Source organism: Perca flavescens, chromosome 14 (assembly GCF_004354835.1).
Source record: "Perca flavescens isolate YP-PL-M2 chromosome 14, PFLA_1.0, whole genome shotgun sequence".
Lineage (NCBI taxonomy): Eukaryota > Metazoa > Chordata > Actinopteri > Perciformes > Percidae > Perca > Perca flavescens.
In genome coordinates this window covers 33,052,279-33,068,763 of record NC_041344.1, presented here as the reverse complement: position 1 = coordinate 33,068,763, position 16,485 = coordinate 33,052,279, and the positions used below count along the sequence as shown (strand labels likewise).

At 40.5% G+C, this 16,485-nt stretch overlaps 1 protein-coding gene across 1 annotated transcript in view; it reads right to left on the bottom strand.

Annotated features, from left to right (window-relative positions):
* Window positions 1-16,485, bottom strand: part of asns (asparagine synthetase) — a 45,101-nt gene that overhangs the window by 8,403 nt on the left and 20,213 nt on the right. The window contains exons 8-9 of the mRNA XM_028598328.1: window positions 14,873-14,979; window positions 14,000-14,100 (exon numbers count right to left, since the gene is read on the bottom strand). Coding sequence (XP_028454129.1) covers window positions 14,000-14,100; window positions 14,873-14,979 — 208 coding nt within the window. The remainder of the gene's footprint in view (window positions 1-13,999; window positions 14,101-14,872; window positions 14,980-16,485) is intronic.

Below are 16,485 nucleotides of genomic sequence, written 5' to 3'. Positions count from 1 at the left end.
TTCTTCATATCATTCTCTTTAAAATAATTTTCTATTTTGCATTTATACCGATATTTCTCTTTATTTATTTCCCTTTTAAGTTCTTTATGGATCTTTTTCAGTGTATCATTGTCTCCACTAGCAAAGGATTTCCTTTTGTTGTTAATTAACCTTTTAATTTCAGCATTCATCCAGGGTTTACAATTATCATATACCTTAACCCTCTTTTCCTGTACAACCACATCATTGCAAAAATGTATATACCCACAGACAGACTCATAAGTTCATTAATGTCCTTGGCACTATTTTCAAAAACTGCCCAGCCCGTTTTTTTAATCTTTCAGTCTCTCAATCGCGTCTTTTGGCATCTTTTTCACCGTGATCGTTTCCTTTTTGTGCCTCTTTACGAGCGGGATATATTTGGGACAGAGAAGTATCAGATTATGGTCCGCCTTGCCCAAACTTGGCAGCCTTCTGGACATATACGCATCCTTGACCTTAGTGTAACAGTGGTCGAGGACCATTCCCCCCCTTGTGTTGCACTTGACATGTTGGTAGTAGTGTGACCCACTTGTCTTTACGATGCAATGGTTAAAATCCCCCGTTATCCCGACAAACGCGCCAGGCGACGCAGACTCAATCCTGTGCACAGCCGCTTGTATCTCCTTGGTCGTCTTGGACACGTTTCTATGTGGCACATAAACTGCCATCACAAACACGTGAAAATTTGTGAGGGATATAATATGGGCGAACACTCAGTATCTCAGAGTTTGGGGTACAAGTATGCATCTTAATGGACGTATTATTTGGGTGACAATATTCCTCATTCACAGTGATGCCACGTAACGCGTTACTAGTAACGCGTTACTCTAATCTGAGCACTTTTTTCAGTAACGAGTAATCTAACGCGTTACTATTTCCAAACCAGTAATCAGATTAAAGTTACTTATCCAAGTCACTGTGCGTTACTATTTGTCATTTTCCTTAGTAAAAATATATATTTTTGCTTTCTTCTTGCGTCTCGGGGAGTGAAGTCACGAATGCGACAAGTCACGTTTTCAGCGTGAGGACAGTTCACGTTTACCACGCAGCGACACAAACGTAAACAACAATGGAGGGAGGAGAGAGATGGAAATACAGTCACTATTTAGAGTTTGTGTCAGCTAGAGACGGCAATATTAAGGTTTGTTGTACACACTGTGCTGGTGGCGACAAAGTGCTATCTAGCTACAAAAACACTACGTCACATCTAAAGAACCATTTGGAGTCGCAGCACTGCAGTCAAACCTACAGAGCAAGTCCCAGCAGGTGGTGGGAAGCAGAGAGGAGGTCCCCCCACCACCCAAACAACTAAAGCTGGACTTCGGTGCAAAACCATTAAGTGGGGGAGAGTTGGTTGGGCAGTATGTTGTAGAAGAAATGTTTCCCTTAAACACGGCTGACTCGCTCTCTTTCGTGCCATAATAAACCAGATCCTACTACTGGCAACGCTGAGCTGCCTCACAGTAAACCAGTTGTCATTTTTATGTTGAGGCTGTAGGGGTGTTGTTGGCAGCTGCTGAATGTAACTAATAAAGTAACTTGTAATCTAACTTCGTTACTTTTAAAATCAAGTAATCTGTAAAGTAACTAAACTACTTTTAAAATCAAGTAATCTGTAAAGTAACTAAGTTACTTTTTCAAAGTAACTGTGGCAACACTGCTCATTCACATACACCAGAAGTCTGCCGCCTCCTTTCTTCCCCGAATCCACTGTTCTATCCCCTCGAAAAGCTTTGAATCCATCCACCGCCACTAGTTCATCAGTGTGATTTCTGTTGAGCCAAGTTTCGGTAAAGACCATCAAACTTGCTGATCTAAATTTATATTCGTGGAGAAACAGGGCATTGGCTTTCAGTTCGTCCATTTTGTTCCCAATCGACTGCACATTGCCCATGATCATAGACGGAATGTAGGGCCGACATCTCCGTGATTTAAGTGTCTTTAAAACTCCGCCAGATTTACCTCTCCTGCGTCTTGTTATCGCTTTCGGAAACTCTTGGAAAAACGCGAAGGTAGCCATTGACCCACTCTGCCATTGTTCCAAGCCAGCTCCAATTCCTTTCAATTCAGCAAACGGCATAACAGCCTCGATGGTCCAAAGACTGCAAGAGGAATGTGCAAAACAGCAACAACCAGCACTTTTGACGTCCATCACAGATAAAAAGTCTAAAAGTATAAAAAGTCTAAAAATGGACAGGGGTAGCGTTGTCTGCCACAGGAGCAGCGACCGGGAGCCTTTAATTATTAAGCTTTTAATTATGGACTGTACATTAAAAAAAAAAAAAAAAAAATGTACAGTCCATAATTAATCAAATGAGGCGGAATGATTGTAGGACATGTTGGTACCAAACTGCATTGTGGTACTGCATTAAATGGTCAATATCACCATTACTCTCAACTATCACTGTTCATCATTGGGGTACTTTCATTTTTCATTCAGTATCACCTTACTGGCGTTGATGGCTTTCATTAATGCAGACATGTAGGGCCATTATTAAGGTTTAATTAATCACATTATGCTCTTAATTATAATGCATTATTCATTTTGCCGTTACTTTTAAAAACTTGTGACGTTTTCCTTTACGTGGGTACATTAAAAATGAGATCTTAAAACTGTTCAGGCGTTTCATCAAGGCTACTGAAAATTAACACTCTTATAAGCTGTAGCACAATATTAATTAGCAATGTTGTAGTACTTGAGGCCTTTCTAAAGACCTCTTTTTGAAGGACACTGTCTCCTCTCGGTCTCGGATGAAGGGAATCAGGATTTCTTTTCAAGACCGGCCAAGTCCCAGCAATGTTGTTTTTGTGCATGTCCACCAAAATGTACTGTATGTCTATGCTATTGTGCCCTGCTTGTTATCTGGTCTGTCAGTTCAGCTGTGTGTGTATTTCTGTTGATCTTACCCAACTGTTCTTGTTTTTATGTTGTTGTTTTTTAGCATTAGTATAATCAACTTGTATTGTTTAGGGCCAAATCTGTATGTATTATTGATAGTTTAATTGTTTTATCTCTTTTTAGGGTGACCTCTTCCCACCAGTCCAGGGACAGCGGATGTAAAATAGCCTCCAGGCTAATTCTGGCACATTTTACTTTTATGAATTATTAGTGTGCATTGTCCCTGATAAATAAACCTGAAATAAAATAATAGACCACAACTTCAGGATTATTGCCTGTGCATTGTCTGATTTATGTGTTAACATCATTACTGTGATTGGATGTAAAACGTCCGGCTTCAAATGCAACCAATAACTTGACTCATTTCTAATTTGACATTTGTAACTGTTAACCCCCTCTCTCTGCAGTAACAAACTCCACCAGCAGTTAGCAGTTAGTTGGATACAAATCACCCCATTTCTGCAACAGGCAGTCCGGGGTAACACAGCCCACCTCCACTAGTAGTCTTACCCGGTGACAGCAGGCTGGATTGTCCACAGCAATATTTCCACAACAACAAAAACACAGCACAGCCGTCTCTGAACTCACGTTGTGAGTTTGGTTGAAGTTGGATGTAGTCCAGTTTGTTTAATGAGCGGACACTTGCAAGCACGATTGGTGAACAGATGGCTGGCTAGCGTTAGCTTTCCACCGGCACGCTCGTTCAACGCTCCCCACTGATGAGGTCACTTTACCGGCCAGAGGAATCGAGCACCACCGCTGGTCTCCGTGCAGGCAAAGCTTGCGTAGTGTGTCGAGTATTGCGTCCGTAATAAAGTGTCCTGCATATTCTCCGATGTGTTCCAATGTATCCCGGTGGTACACGTGTGTGGTAGTTTGAATGCACATAATTGTTGTTCTAAAATTTTTAAGACTGTATGGCTGCAGCCTGGAGCGTCCCATATCATGCCGTCCCGTCTACTTTTCAAAATAAAAGCTTGCGTCCCTAAATTTTCGTCGGGATGAACAGTTTCTGCTCCTGCTGAGAAGCTAAGCGAGGATTCAAGATGGCTGACACTCGTTTTTTCCTCGGCAATCTCCGGAAAAAGCCGACAGTCCAACCCCATTTGGGCTATGCGGAAGTGGCTCCTAATACACAATGAATACAGGCTGTAGTCTTTTGCCTCTGGGCAAAAAAGCCTCAGATGACGCAAAAATCGTCATTTTGCGTCATCTGAGGCTTTTTTCCAGACCCTCAATACAGAGATCTCCCCTCTCAGGGGGACATGAGGGAGGGAAGCATGGTCATTCAAAAATACTACCGGGGTTCTACTGATACAATGCTTAATGCTAATCGGTGAAGTTTCCCTTTAAGGCTCTATTTTGCACCCAGCACGGCGCAGCGCAAAGCCCGACGCTAGTGTCTTTGCTAGTTTAAGACAGATGCAGTTGTCAATTTCCCACCCAGCACCCGCGTTGTTTAAATAGCAAATGCACCTGCGCCCATGGGCATGCTGGTCTTCCAGGGAGGTGTGTTCAGGTGCATTCTGGGCGTATTGCTATCATGAGGCAGCGGGAAGTGATCACACCATTGACCAACAAAAACTTGGTCTAAAGTAGGGCGCACAATTAATTGCAATTTTATCAAAATAGCAATATCAACTAGCGCAATATCCAAATCGCAGGGGGGGGGCGCAATATTTGTTAAAGACAAAATATGTGTCAAACCATTCTAAAATAAAGTATTGTGGTGCTGCGAAGACATCCCGGCCTACAAATTGTATTCTACAGACTAAAGAAAAAAATTCAGTTTAGTACAGATCCTCAAAAAAAAAAAAAAAAAATATATCACACTTCAATTTTTTTTTTCTTTTTTTAAAGATATTTTTCAATGAAAATGAGAATAATGATACAAAAATGATCATTCCCGGGCTTCCAGCATGGCGCAGACACGGCCAACAGCTTAAGTTAGAGCTCCCAGACGGTCTTACTCCCCCGAAATAAATACTGGTTATCCAGGTAGGAAAAGTTGTCATTATAGCATGAGAGGGGGAAACAGGAAAAGGACAAAAGGAAGATCGCAACAAAACCCAAAGATAGACGATAAATCGCCAACTGAAAGTGGAGATACTGACAACGGTGCTAGAGAGCAAGCCTACCACGAAGCTATGGAAGCTATCCAAGCTAACATTATTGCCGAGTTAAAGGCGGTCCATTTGAAACAATGGGGCCACTAACGAAGGAACTGGTGAACTTCAGGGTAGACGTTAGCCAAAAGCTAAGTGCTATCGTTACGGATTTAAAAGAAATAACCGACAGAGTCGAAGAGACAACATATGCATCCACGGGATCCCAGAGGGGGCCGAGGGAGACAATGTACAGGAGTTCTTAGAGACATTTATTAAAGCAGAGCTGTCCCTCCCCGAGGTCACCCTCCCTATTACAACACTCTCACCGGCCCCTTGGAGCCAAACCACCCTCTAGGGTTGCCTATTTCCTGGAGTATAAAACCAAAGAGCTGATGCTCCGCACCGCCTGGAAAAAATAATAACATCCAATATGACGGGAGAAGAGTCTTTTTTCGAACAAGACTACCCAACGGAAATAGTTATGAAAAGAAAGGCTTACTCCACCATCAGAAAGGCCCTTAAAGAACTCTTCACCCAGCAAAACTCAGAGTGTTTCTCCACACCGGTGCAGTTATCTACAACAGGGCATCAGAGGCAATGGATGACCTGAAGAAAAGGGGATTGATGCTGAACGGCGGAGCCAGGACTCCGGCGGAAGACCGTGCTACACCCGCGGCGAGACGGAGACAACCTCCCTGGGAAACGGCAGGTGATACATCACGTCGTCACCGGGAGGCACGCATGAAACACATCCAGGAGAAACTAAAGGGATTTTGACGCAACGACGGCTTTTGAAGAGGCCGGTAAGAGTGTAGCCTACCATATTTCTACGTCGGACTATATTTCTAGGAGGTAATATGAGACCAGGCAAATTTTCCTATTGTAAGGTTGAGTAATTGAAACTGACCACATCTGGGAATTTATGTCTGTTCTTTCTATGTGGACTGTTCTAATTTCATGTAGTCAGAGATTTTGTAAGTCCACACTTAGAGGGGCCCCTTCCAGATGTAGGGCTCCCCCTCCTGTTTTGGAAGGAGAATTCATACTTCAGAGATGGAAGTCACTAATGTTAAGCGTTTATGTGTTAAGTTTAATTTTGATTCACAGACAGAAGTTCATTTGTTCAGGCCTTCCAGGGATGCTTAAACGTCTTGGTAACATTTTTTCTTATCTATTGACTGAAATGCCAAAAATACAGAATAATCACCCTTAATGTAAACGGATTATATAATCCTATAAAAAGAAGCAAAGTAATCGCCAAAATGAAAAGGGAAAAACAAGACATAATCTTCTGGCAAGAAACATTGAACATGAAAAGTTGCAGAATTACTCCTCCTTCAAAAGAGGAAGTTTTAGGGGGGTAGCTATACTAAATTTCAAATAATGTAAATTTCCAGTTCTCCTCACAAATTACTGACAAAGAAGGGCGGACTTGCTGGTCAAAGGTTTTATCGACCACAAAGAAGTTACATTAATGAACGTCTATAGACTACCAGGACATGATAAACAGCTGATCAAGAAAGTTTTTAATAAGATCTCTATGGAAACATCAGGTGTGTTGATATGTGGGGGGGACTGGAACATCCAGCTACAGCCATCCTTGGACTCCTCAAATAGAACAAAAAATATAAGACCTAAAGAAATAGGAATGATAGACATATGGAGGGAACTCCACCCATATGATAAACATTTAACTTTTTTTCCCCACCCTCACTCAGTGTATTCAAGAATTGACTATTTTTTTATGCTAAATTTAGATTATAAGGATTATATAGGCCTACATGATTATAAATTGTGATACAGGGGTAAGAGACATTTCTGACCATGCAGGGGTGTACTTAACATTGCATTTAGACAATAAGCCCAAAGAGACTTTTGACCCTCAGTGTCAAAAGTATATAAAGACAGAATTTAAAGATTATATGACCCATAATAATAATGGAGCAGTGTCTCTTAGTACACTATGTGATGCTGCAAAAGCTGCTATTAGAGGTAAACTCATGATGTGGTTGGACCAGAAGAAAAAAGAAAAAGAGAGACAAATTAAGGACCTGATTGGGAAGTTCACTGGAGAGTAAACATATGGAGTATAATGACACCAGTATCCTGAATGACATACTGGAGACTAACATAAACAGCCTATATGAAAACCAAGTAGAGAAGAGAGCTAAACTAATTAAACTAAATTTCTATGAGAATGGCCCTAAGTCTAAGAAACTACTTGCATGAAGAATACAGAAACAACAGGCTGAGAGACTTATACATAAAGTGAAGGACCCCAGGTCCAATGAGATGTATCATAATTTGGAAGACATACAAAATGCCTTTGAAACGTACTACACAAAATGATATGCTCAACCTCGGACAACTGAGTGAGCTGTCATATAATCCTTTCTAACGTCTTTGGATTTACCATCTGTAGGGACAGAGCAGAACTAAATAATAACCCAGGAGATAACGGACAATGAAATAAACAAGGCAATATCAAGATTGAAAGCGAATAAAATGCCAGGGGCCGATGGGTATCCATCAGAATGGTATAAAACCCTCAGGGAAACAATAACACCAATGCTCAAGGATCGTTTTAACTATGTTATAGGCAGGTGGCGAGACCCCGTTGTCCTGGAGACAAGCAGTAATTTCAGTAATTCCTAAAATGGGTAAAAACAAAACAGACTGCAGCTCTTATAGACCTATATCAGTTTTAAACATAGATTATATATTGTATGCGTCAATACTTGCAAAACGACTGGAAAACATAATCCCAGATCTGATAGACACAGACTAGACAGGCTTTGTAAAAAAACAGGCAAAACCAGGACAATGTAGCTACCACACACGTATCATATCATATCTCGGTTAAATTTAATGTTATCAGCAAATAACTTGAGATCCTTGTTCAACATTCCACTACGATGCTCTGTACTAAATTTGGCGAAGATCGGCCTTTAGGGGGCGCTATAAGCAACGTTTATTTGTTTTTCCCAATAACTCAATGCATTTAAATTGGAAATTTGCAATTGCAATACATCTGCCACAGTAAAAGCAATCAACACAAAACTTGTAATGCTCGTTCGGCATGGCGCTCTGAGGCTCTGTACCAAATTTGGCCAAGATCGGCCATTAGGGTAAGCCAGGGGTCGGCAACCTTAGGCACGCGTGCCACCATGGGCACGCGGCACCTTAACCAATGGCACGCTGGCAATATATGTGCAAGAGAGTTATTGATGTGTTGAAATCATGGCTCAAAAATCATCCGCATGCCAAATTACAACGTTCACAGTTGCCGACCTCATAGGTGCCGAAAAATACTGAGCACCCACGTGTGCCAGACTGCCAGTTCATTTTTATATTAATTTAATATTAAACATTGCAGGTGGTGCTAAGTGGAGCGTCTGTCATAGTGTGATTGGTCATGTCGGTGGCATTGATTTATAATTTCCCACGAAGCTGATTAAACTTCTCATCTCCAATCCTATCTGTGAGAAGTGGCGCTGTCCTGAGTTGAAAGATAGCTTACTTTACGGCGTGTGTGTTCGTGTCGGCCGCTGTCCATTTCCTAAGGTTCTGAAATGCAAACATTTTTTTTTTTTTAAAGGGTGTGCGCGTGTGAGCACCCACGGAGGAAAATATAAATCGGCGCCTGTTATTTACGGTAGTTTGATTGACTCATATCTCTGACTGGGAACAATACAAAGAGGATTACCAACTGCCGCTGGGGCAGATGAACTAACGTCTTGTTAATGTAAGGTGGCTACAATTAAACCTTCGTGAGTTAAAAGTCAATACTTATGAGTGCACTCACCTGTGTAGACCGGCATAAACATGTAGAAAGCGATAATTCAATCTGCTCTGTCTGCTCAGTCCACTCTTGTCCATTGCGCTGTTTTACGCAAACACAGCTCTACTCTGCAAATAGCGAATTTTTACAAAACAAGCTAAAGCAAAAGCTGTTGGTTTGTAGTCTGTTTTTGTATCTTAGTTTGCAGGGATCTTGAAATTTGGACAAATTCTTATAAACTTAAGCTGTCTGAAGAAACCATCCTCTCCGCTGGAGAGGTAAATATGGATGCATTATAAGACCAAAACAAAGACATGTGGCTACTTAATATGCACATTGTTATGTTCGTGTTCTTCATTCTTGATAATGATGCTGGTTGTGTTATTATTTTGCCACAGCATCGTTTCATTGAAAATGAGACATACAGGACCTGCTTATCAGTCCATTCATCATTAAAGCTGGGTTTTTCCACAACTTTTCGCTTCAGGCTCTTTGACAGTGATATTTTTGTCAGCCCATTTTCCACCAATCAGGACTGCATACTAAAACCATGTTTCCATAATGATAATAATAATAATAATAATATACAATAATAATAATTACAAGGTCCTGATTATTACAGATTCCCTGGATATTACATTTAGATGTGATTTCATAAAAAAAAATTATGTTAACATGGCACACTAATAAACAAGACATTTTGAAAAGGGCACTTCATATCAAAAAGGTTGCTGACCCCTGGGGTAAGCTATAGTCAACATCTACCAGTTTGGGCCTTTTAATCCCTTCTGAGGTCGAGCATGTTGTATGCAACGCCAAAAGGCACTTTTTAATAATAACTTTATAACTTCATAATTATAAATAGTCGAAGTGTAGGGTTTGGAGCTAAAAGCTAACAGTTGCTCCTTTCTGCTGGTGTTTTCTTTGTCTTCCTAGCCCTTACAGAAGGTTTTGCATCCAGCCTAGAAGTCCAGAGTTTTTCACGTCTTTGTGAAATTAATCCATACTGTTCATCGCCGATTGATACACTGTGTGTATGAAATGTTAATAGTTTGTCCATTATGAGTTATAATGTTCAATATTTTTATTTTTGCACTGGATGACTCAAAATATATAGAACTGTAGATGTGTTGCTCGTTGGACATGCCGCTCTGAGGATTTGTACCAAATTTGGCAAAGATTGGCCATTAGTGGGCGCTATAATCAACATATGAGTGTTTTGCCCTGTTAATCAATGTTAATGGAATATTTGCAATGGGAATGTATCAAAGACCTTGCAGCTCACACTTCTCAATATTTACTGATGTTTACCTCCTACTGGTTTTGGTTTTCGCTTTCGTGTGCTCCCCTGGTGTTCTACAATAAAGAAACTTCTTTACCCACCTGACAAAGTTTCTACAACCTTCACAGTGGACAAATGTAACTCTTTTCTCCCACTTTTTCAATCCAAAATTAACACCATTTATATACGCTGATACCGTGCCATTAAACATTGCAGTTGGTGCTAAGTGGAGAGTCTGTCATAGTGTGATTGGTTATGTCGGTGGCATTGATTCTTAATTTCCCACGAAGATCTGTATTTGTGAGAAGTGGCGCTGTCCTGAGTTGAAAGCCTACTTTACAGCTTTATTATCGAGTTAATAGGCGCGTGTGTTCTTGTCGGCCACTGTCCTAAAATGCAAACAACTTTGACTACTTTATTTTTTTTTAAACGACGTGTGCCGTTGAGCGGAGGAAAACATCAATCGGTGCCTATGACACCATTTACAACAACCAGACCACCTCTCCTGCTCCTTCAACCACCACACCTGCCTACCCCCCTCCACCCTCTCAGTCACTCTCTCATTTCTCTCTGCTGACCCCTGTGGTAGGGGGGTTTAAGAAGTTTGTTTATAGTAGAGAATTGTTAAAGGTAGTCTGTATATGCATGGAGATGAACTGTTAACCACTACATTTGCAACGGCGGAGTACCGCACGCAGACCTTGTGCATCAAACCTCTCGATATTCACCAACGTTTGCCCCCCTACGTAATGCTTCAGGTCCCGCATTGGCGCAGCTTCCCGGGTCATCGGGGGCAACTGGTGCAGCTCCCCGGGGCGTCGGGGACGACTAGCATCGGAGGCGACTGGCATCGGAGGCGACTGGCATTAGCGGCTTGGGCCCCGTCATAACTGCTTGCAGTTCTAGTTATATTTGGTCCTTAGGCGCTTTGGTTTTGATGACCAGGTGATTAGATGTTTGAACTCCCTATACTCCTCACCTACAGCTAGAATTAAAATAAATGGGGACCTATCCAAAACAATATTTCTTGAAAGGGGATGTCGACAGGGATGCCCCGTCAGTCCCACTCTTTTCGCCCTCTTCATAGAGCCTCTGTCGCAGGCAATTAGAGAAGACAAGGATATAGTGATATAAGAAATGTGCATATGCGGACGACACACACCAGTCCTAATGCAAGTTTGCCCAAATTATTACCTCTTCTTAAAAATTTTTGTTCATATTCCGGCTATAAATTGCATCTGCATAAAACTCAAATGCTTACCTTCAACTACGAACCACAACAAAAGATTTACAAAATCTGTCAATTTAAATGGAAAGGTAATACAATTAAATATGTAGGGGTACACATACCTAAAGAGGTCTCTGCCTTATGACCACAATTACATTTCTACTGTATAACAGCTGATATTAAAGCAGACCTAAATCGTTGGTCATTATTACCAATGGACATGTACCGAATAGATGCTATAAAGATGAATATACAGCAGGCTGCTTTTTCTTTTTCAATCAATGCCTGTTGAAGTGCCTCCCAAACAATTCAGAATAGAATCATCTCATCTCTTTTTTGGGGAAAACAAAAACCAAGGATTAGATTTCAAACATTACAACTCCCCAGGGACAAAGGTGGTATGGCTCTACCGTGCTTGGAAGATTATTACAGAGCAGCACAGTTACGTTCTCTGGTTTGTTTGTGTAACCCTGAGTGTGATGCAAAATGGAAGGTCCTAGAGCAAAGTCAAATAAGCATACCTCTCCATTCTATACTGGGAGAAAAAAAATTCTCCTGAAGGAACATTTGAACAAAGTGGATTGCAATCCCTCTTAACATCTGGCACAAACTACTTAAAAATAAGGAATTTGAAAGAAATATTACGAATATTATGTTGGGTGAAATATGATACAGAATTTGCACCAGGTGGACTGGACAGTAGATTCAAACACTGGATGAATTCAGGTATCACTTCATACTGTATAATATACTCCACTGACAGTTTGGATACCTTTCAAAAACTCATAGATACATAAAATTTAGGGAAGGAAGATTTCTTCAGATACCTTCAACTAAGACACTACTTTGATAAACATATTAAAACTACTGGAGAGAAGAGAACGAACCTGATTAGAATATTCATCGACGCATGTAAGGGTAATACTATTATATTCATGTTTACAGTTGGACAGGGGACTTTCAACAATGTATGTAAAAATGAGGTGGGAGAAAGAAGCCAACATAAAGATAAGCGAAGATGACTGGTTGAATATTTGCAGGACACAATCTACCACCTCTAGCTCAGGTCTGTGAAGGGAATTCACCTGGAAAAACACTGTAAGATTCTTTATAACCCCCAATATAAAAAAGTCACAGAGCAACAATCCTGAACATGGTCAGTGTTGGAGAATGTGTGGTAATATGTCTGCTGGTCATTTTCTTATCTTTTGGGAGTGTCCTATTATTTCTTTGTATTGGGTAGAGGTGGTGACGGCAATTAGGCCAATAATCGGCTCAGAGCTTGAGTTTAATTTCAGCGTTATGTATTTAGGAAATCTACCAACAGGGCTGAGAAAGACAGATAAATATTTGTTACAAATACTATAAGCAGGTAGCAAGAAAGCAATAACTAGGAAATGGCTAAGAGTCCCCAACAATTGCTGAATGGGTAGAAATACTTCAGGAAATTTATGTTATGGAACATTTGACATGCCAGGAGGAAATTTGAAGTATATTGGAAGAACTGGACATTTTATCTATTAATAGATAATTTTATTAATTTTAATTTTATGTATATGTCTTTTTTTTCTCCTTTTCTTTTCCTGTTTTACATGATGTTGAGCATTTCTGTTAATCTATGACGAATTTGCCTGCTGTCCCTTGGTCTGTCTTTTTTTTTTTTCTTTTCTTTTTTTCTTATCAAAAAACAAAAAAATAGAGCGCCTGAGTAGCTCACCTGGTAGAGTGGGCGTCCATGTACAGAGGTGTACTCCTCGACACAGTGGCCGCCGGTTCGACTCCAACCTGCGGCCCTTTGCGGTCATTCCCCCTCTCTCTCCCCTTTTATGTCTTCAGCTGTCCTATAAATAAAGGCCTAAAATGCCCAAAAATAATCTTAAAAATAAATAAATAAATAAAAAAAAAAAAGATCACTCCCTCCAATGTCGTGAATCATATCGCAATTGCAATATCAGTCAAAAATAATCGCAATTAGAGATTTTCCTAATATCATGCTGCCCTAGTCGAAAGGCAGTAACACAGCATTTCATTGTTATTTTAATGCCTGCTTCACCTCGAGGAGTTTTGGTGGCATAGTGCTCGTGCCGTTCAACTAGCAAAAGTGAATTCGGACACGCCCTAAACGCCAGGCGCTTCACACCGCGCGCTTAAATCGTTAAAATAGGGCCCTTGGTCTTGTCTCAGTCTCAACACACTCTGTTCTTGGTAATGTCTTGGTTGCGGTTTAGGTGGTCTTGACTATAACACAGTTAATTAGTGATATTTCTAATGTCAGTCCATTATGTCTTGTGTTTTTCAGCCCAATTGATTAAGTGACTTATGAAGCATAAATGAAGCAGACTCTATTTTTGAGTACAGGGGTTCAGCGGGACAGATAATATTTTTACTGAACCAACCAAAAACGTTATGTTTGAAGTGAGATATTGCCAGATCGATCCTACAATGTAATAGATCTCAACCAATTCATGGATCAATTAGTTAATCAATAGAAAATAAATGGGCAACATAGTATAATCAGGCAAAAGTACTGAATAATTGCCGGTTTCAGCTTTTAAAATTTGCCCAGAAGGGACAACAAAAGACTACACATCTTTTGCTGGTTTGTGATTCATGGACACATTGCAGTGAATGTGAATCCTTTAGTGATGGCGGTGGTGGTTGACGAAGAGAAAGGTGTTACCCGTGTGCAGCAGTGGTGCGATCAGCACGGAGGACATCAAACAGGTAGAGTTCCTTCATCAGGCGAACACTGTCTTCTGAAGCTGCTTTGGGAGTTGGAGCCTGGAAGATGAACACAACACTGTCAGAACCCATACTACAACAACAATAAAGCCCCTTTCAAAGATGCACACCATACAGTCATCTCTGCCACTTTACTATGTCGGTCTCATGTCTGAATAAGGATCCGAGTCACTTTAACTATATTCCCTTCGCAGTGGGACCGGAGCAGAAGGTTTAAAAGGGAACATTTTTGTATTTGTAGTAATTATTTGTATATACAATACCGGTCCAAATTTTGGGGTCGCTTAACATTTTTTCTACTCCATTATAGACAGAATACCAGCCGAGTTGCATTGTTTTTTTAACCAGGGCAGCAGTTTTCCGATTAGATTATGTGCTTACATAATTGCAAAAAGGTTCTCCGATGTTTTTTTTCAGTTAGCCTTTTAAAATTTTATCAGATTAGTAAACAGAATGTGCCTTTGGAACATTGGATGAATGGTTGCTGATAATGGGCATTAAAGATCAGCCACTTCTTTCTACAACAGTCGACAACCCTGTTGCAATTATGTAAGCACATAATGTAATCTGAAAACTGCTGCCCTGATTAAAAAACAATGCAAGTTATCTCAGCTGGTAATCTGTCTGTAATAGAGTGGAAATTTCTAAGTGACCCCACATTTTTGACCGGTAGTGTATGTTGTCATCTAGTAAATATTAACAAAGTATTCCCATGCAAAATGCTTCCCTTGCAAAAAAAAAATAAAAATAAAACATTTCTTAATCTTTTCATTCAGATTCAGAAGTAGTGAGTGGTTTGTGGAGGACTCGCCTTGTGGAAGTAAATGTATCCCTGAGTCAGCTCATCAGCACCCTCTCCAGAAAAGATCACCACACTGTCCGACTTCTCCCTGATGTACTTTGAAACCAAGTACATCCCTACAGTGGAAGAAAAAGAAAAGAAGTGTTTAACTCCCCAGAGTCCGTATGTTTTCTCGCCTCGCAGATTTCTTTGGATTGTGGTGGCACCTGGATGGTGGTTGGTGTTCCCTGCTCAACACCCTGCACTGTTACTACTATTATCAATAGTCATAGTTCTATTCTATATCTTTATTGGTATTTTAATTGCCACTGTTCATCATGCCAACTGCTATAATTATTATGAATCATATTTCCGTATATCTGTATCAGTGTCTCTGTATCCCAACCAGCAGATGGCCACCCACCTAGAGCCAGGGTCTGTCTGAGGTTTCTGCCTGTTCAAAGTTTTTCCTCGCCACCAAAGACTTGCTGTTGGGGGGAATTATTGGGTCTTTGTAAATTATAGAGTGTGGTCTAGACCTACTCGATCTGTTAAGTGTCCTGTTGGGATTTGACACTATAAATAAAATGTTATTGAACTTAATTTAATTACAAAGAGATGGCAAACAAAGATGTCACATCAGAATATACATTTTCATAATTGAAAAGTGTCCCAATTACAAACACGTCACAATGAAAGTCCCTAAAATGATAATAGTAATAATATAGAAGCCTTTGAAAGATGGCTGCAATTATAAAGGAGGATTTGAACAGCCTTGATAATTGATTATCATTGAAGCATTCATTTCCCACACTCTGTATGGAGCATTTTATAATATTATAAATTATAAAACATAACATATTATAAATAATGGCATGCGGTACCAACCTAAAATGTTCAAATAACAAATGACCACATTAGGAAACATATGGTCACATCATCATCATCATCTGCAATATAAATATGAATCACATAATCACATTTAATACATTATATACATGCTGCTTTAATACTTCATCTTTATTTGCTTATGACATATACATATGTATGATGGAATCAAAACTCCTTTTGCTCAGATTTACCGTAGATTAAGTTGCATTGTAGTCATTTATATTATTATTGTTGTGGTTTTGGGGTTGCCTTAGTTTGGTAGTCTGTTTTCTGTGTTGTATTTTGCTCAGTTTCCTGTTTTATTTTGAAGTCTCTGGTTTTCTGTCTTGTCTTGTCCGATTTACTTCCTGTCTTGTGTTTCCCTCCTTTTTTGATTGCTCTGCCCAGCCTAATGTGTTTCACCTATTTCCCAGCCCTTGTGTCACCTGTCTTGTTATCTCATTACCCTCTGTATTTAGTCTTTGTGTTTCCCCTTGTCCTTTGTCAGATCATTTTGTGTGTTTTGTGTCCCCCAGTGTCAGTCCTCGTCTATGCTCCCGGTTATTCCTGTTTTCTTGGATTCCGTGCAACCCTTCTGTTCCCGAGCTGACGTGCAACCCTTCTGTTCCCGAGCTGACGTGCAGCTCTTCTGACCCTGGGTTGACGTGCAGCCGCCCAGAATCGCCGCTGATGTGCAGCCGCCCAGAATCGCCGCTGACGTGCAGCTCTCCTGACCCTGGGCTGACGTGCAGTCCTCCTGACCCTGGGCTGAC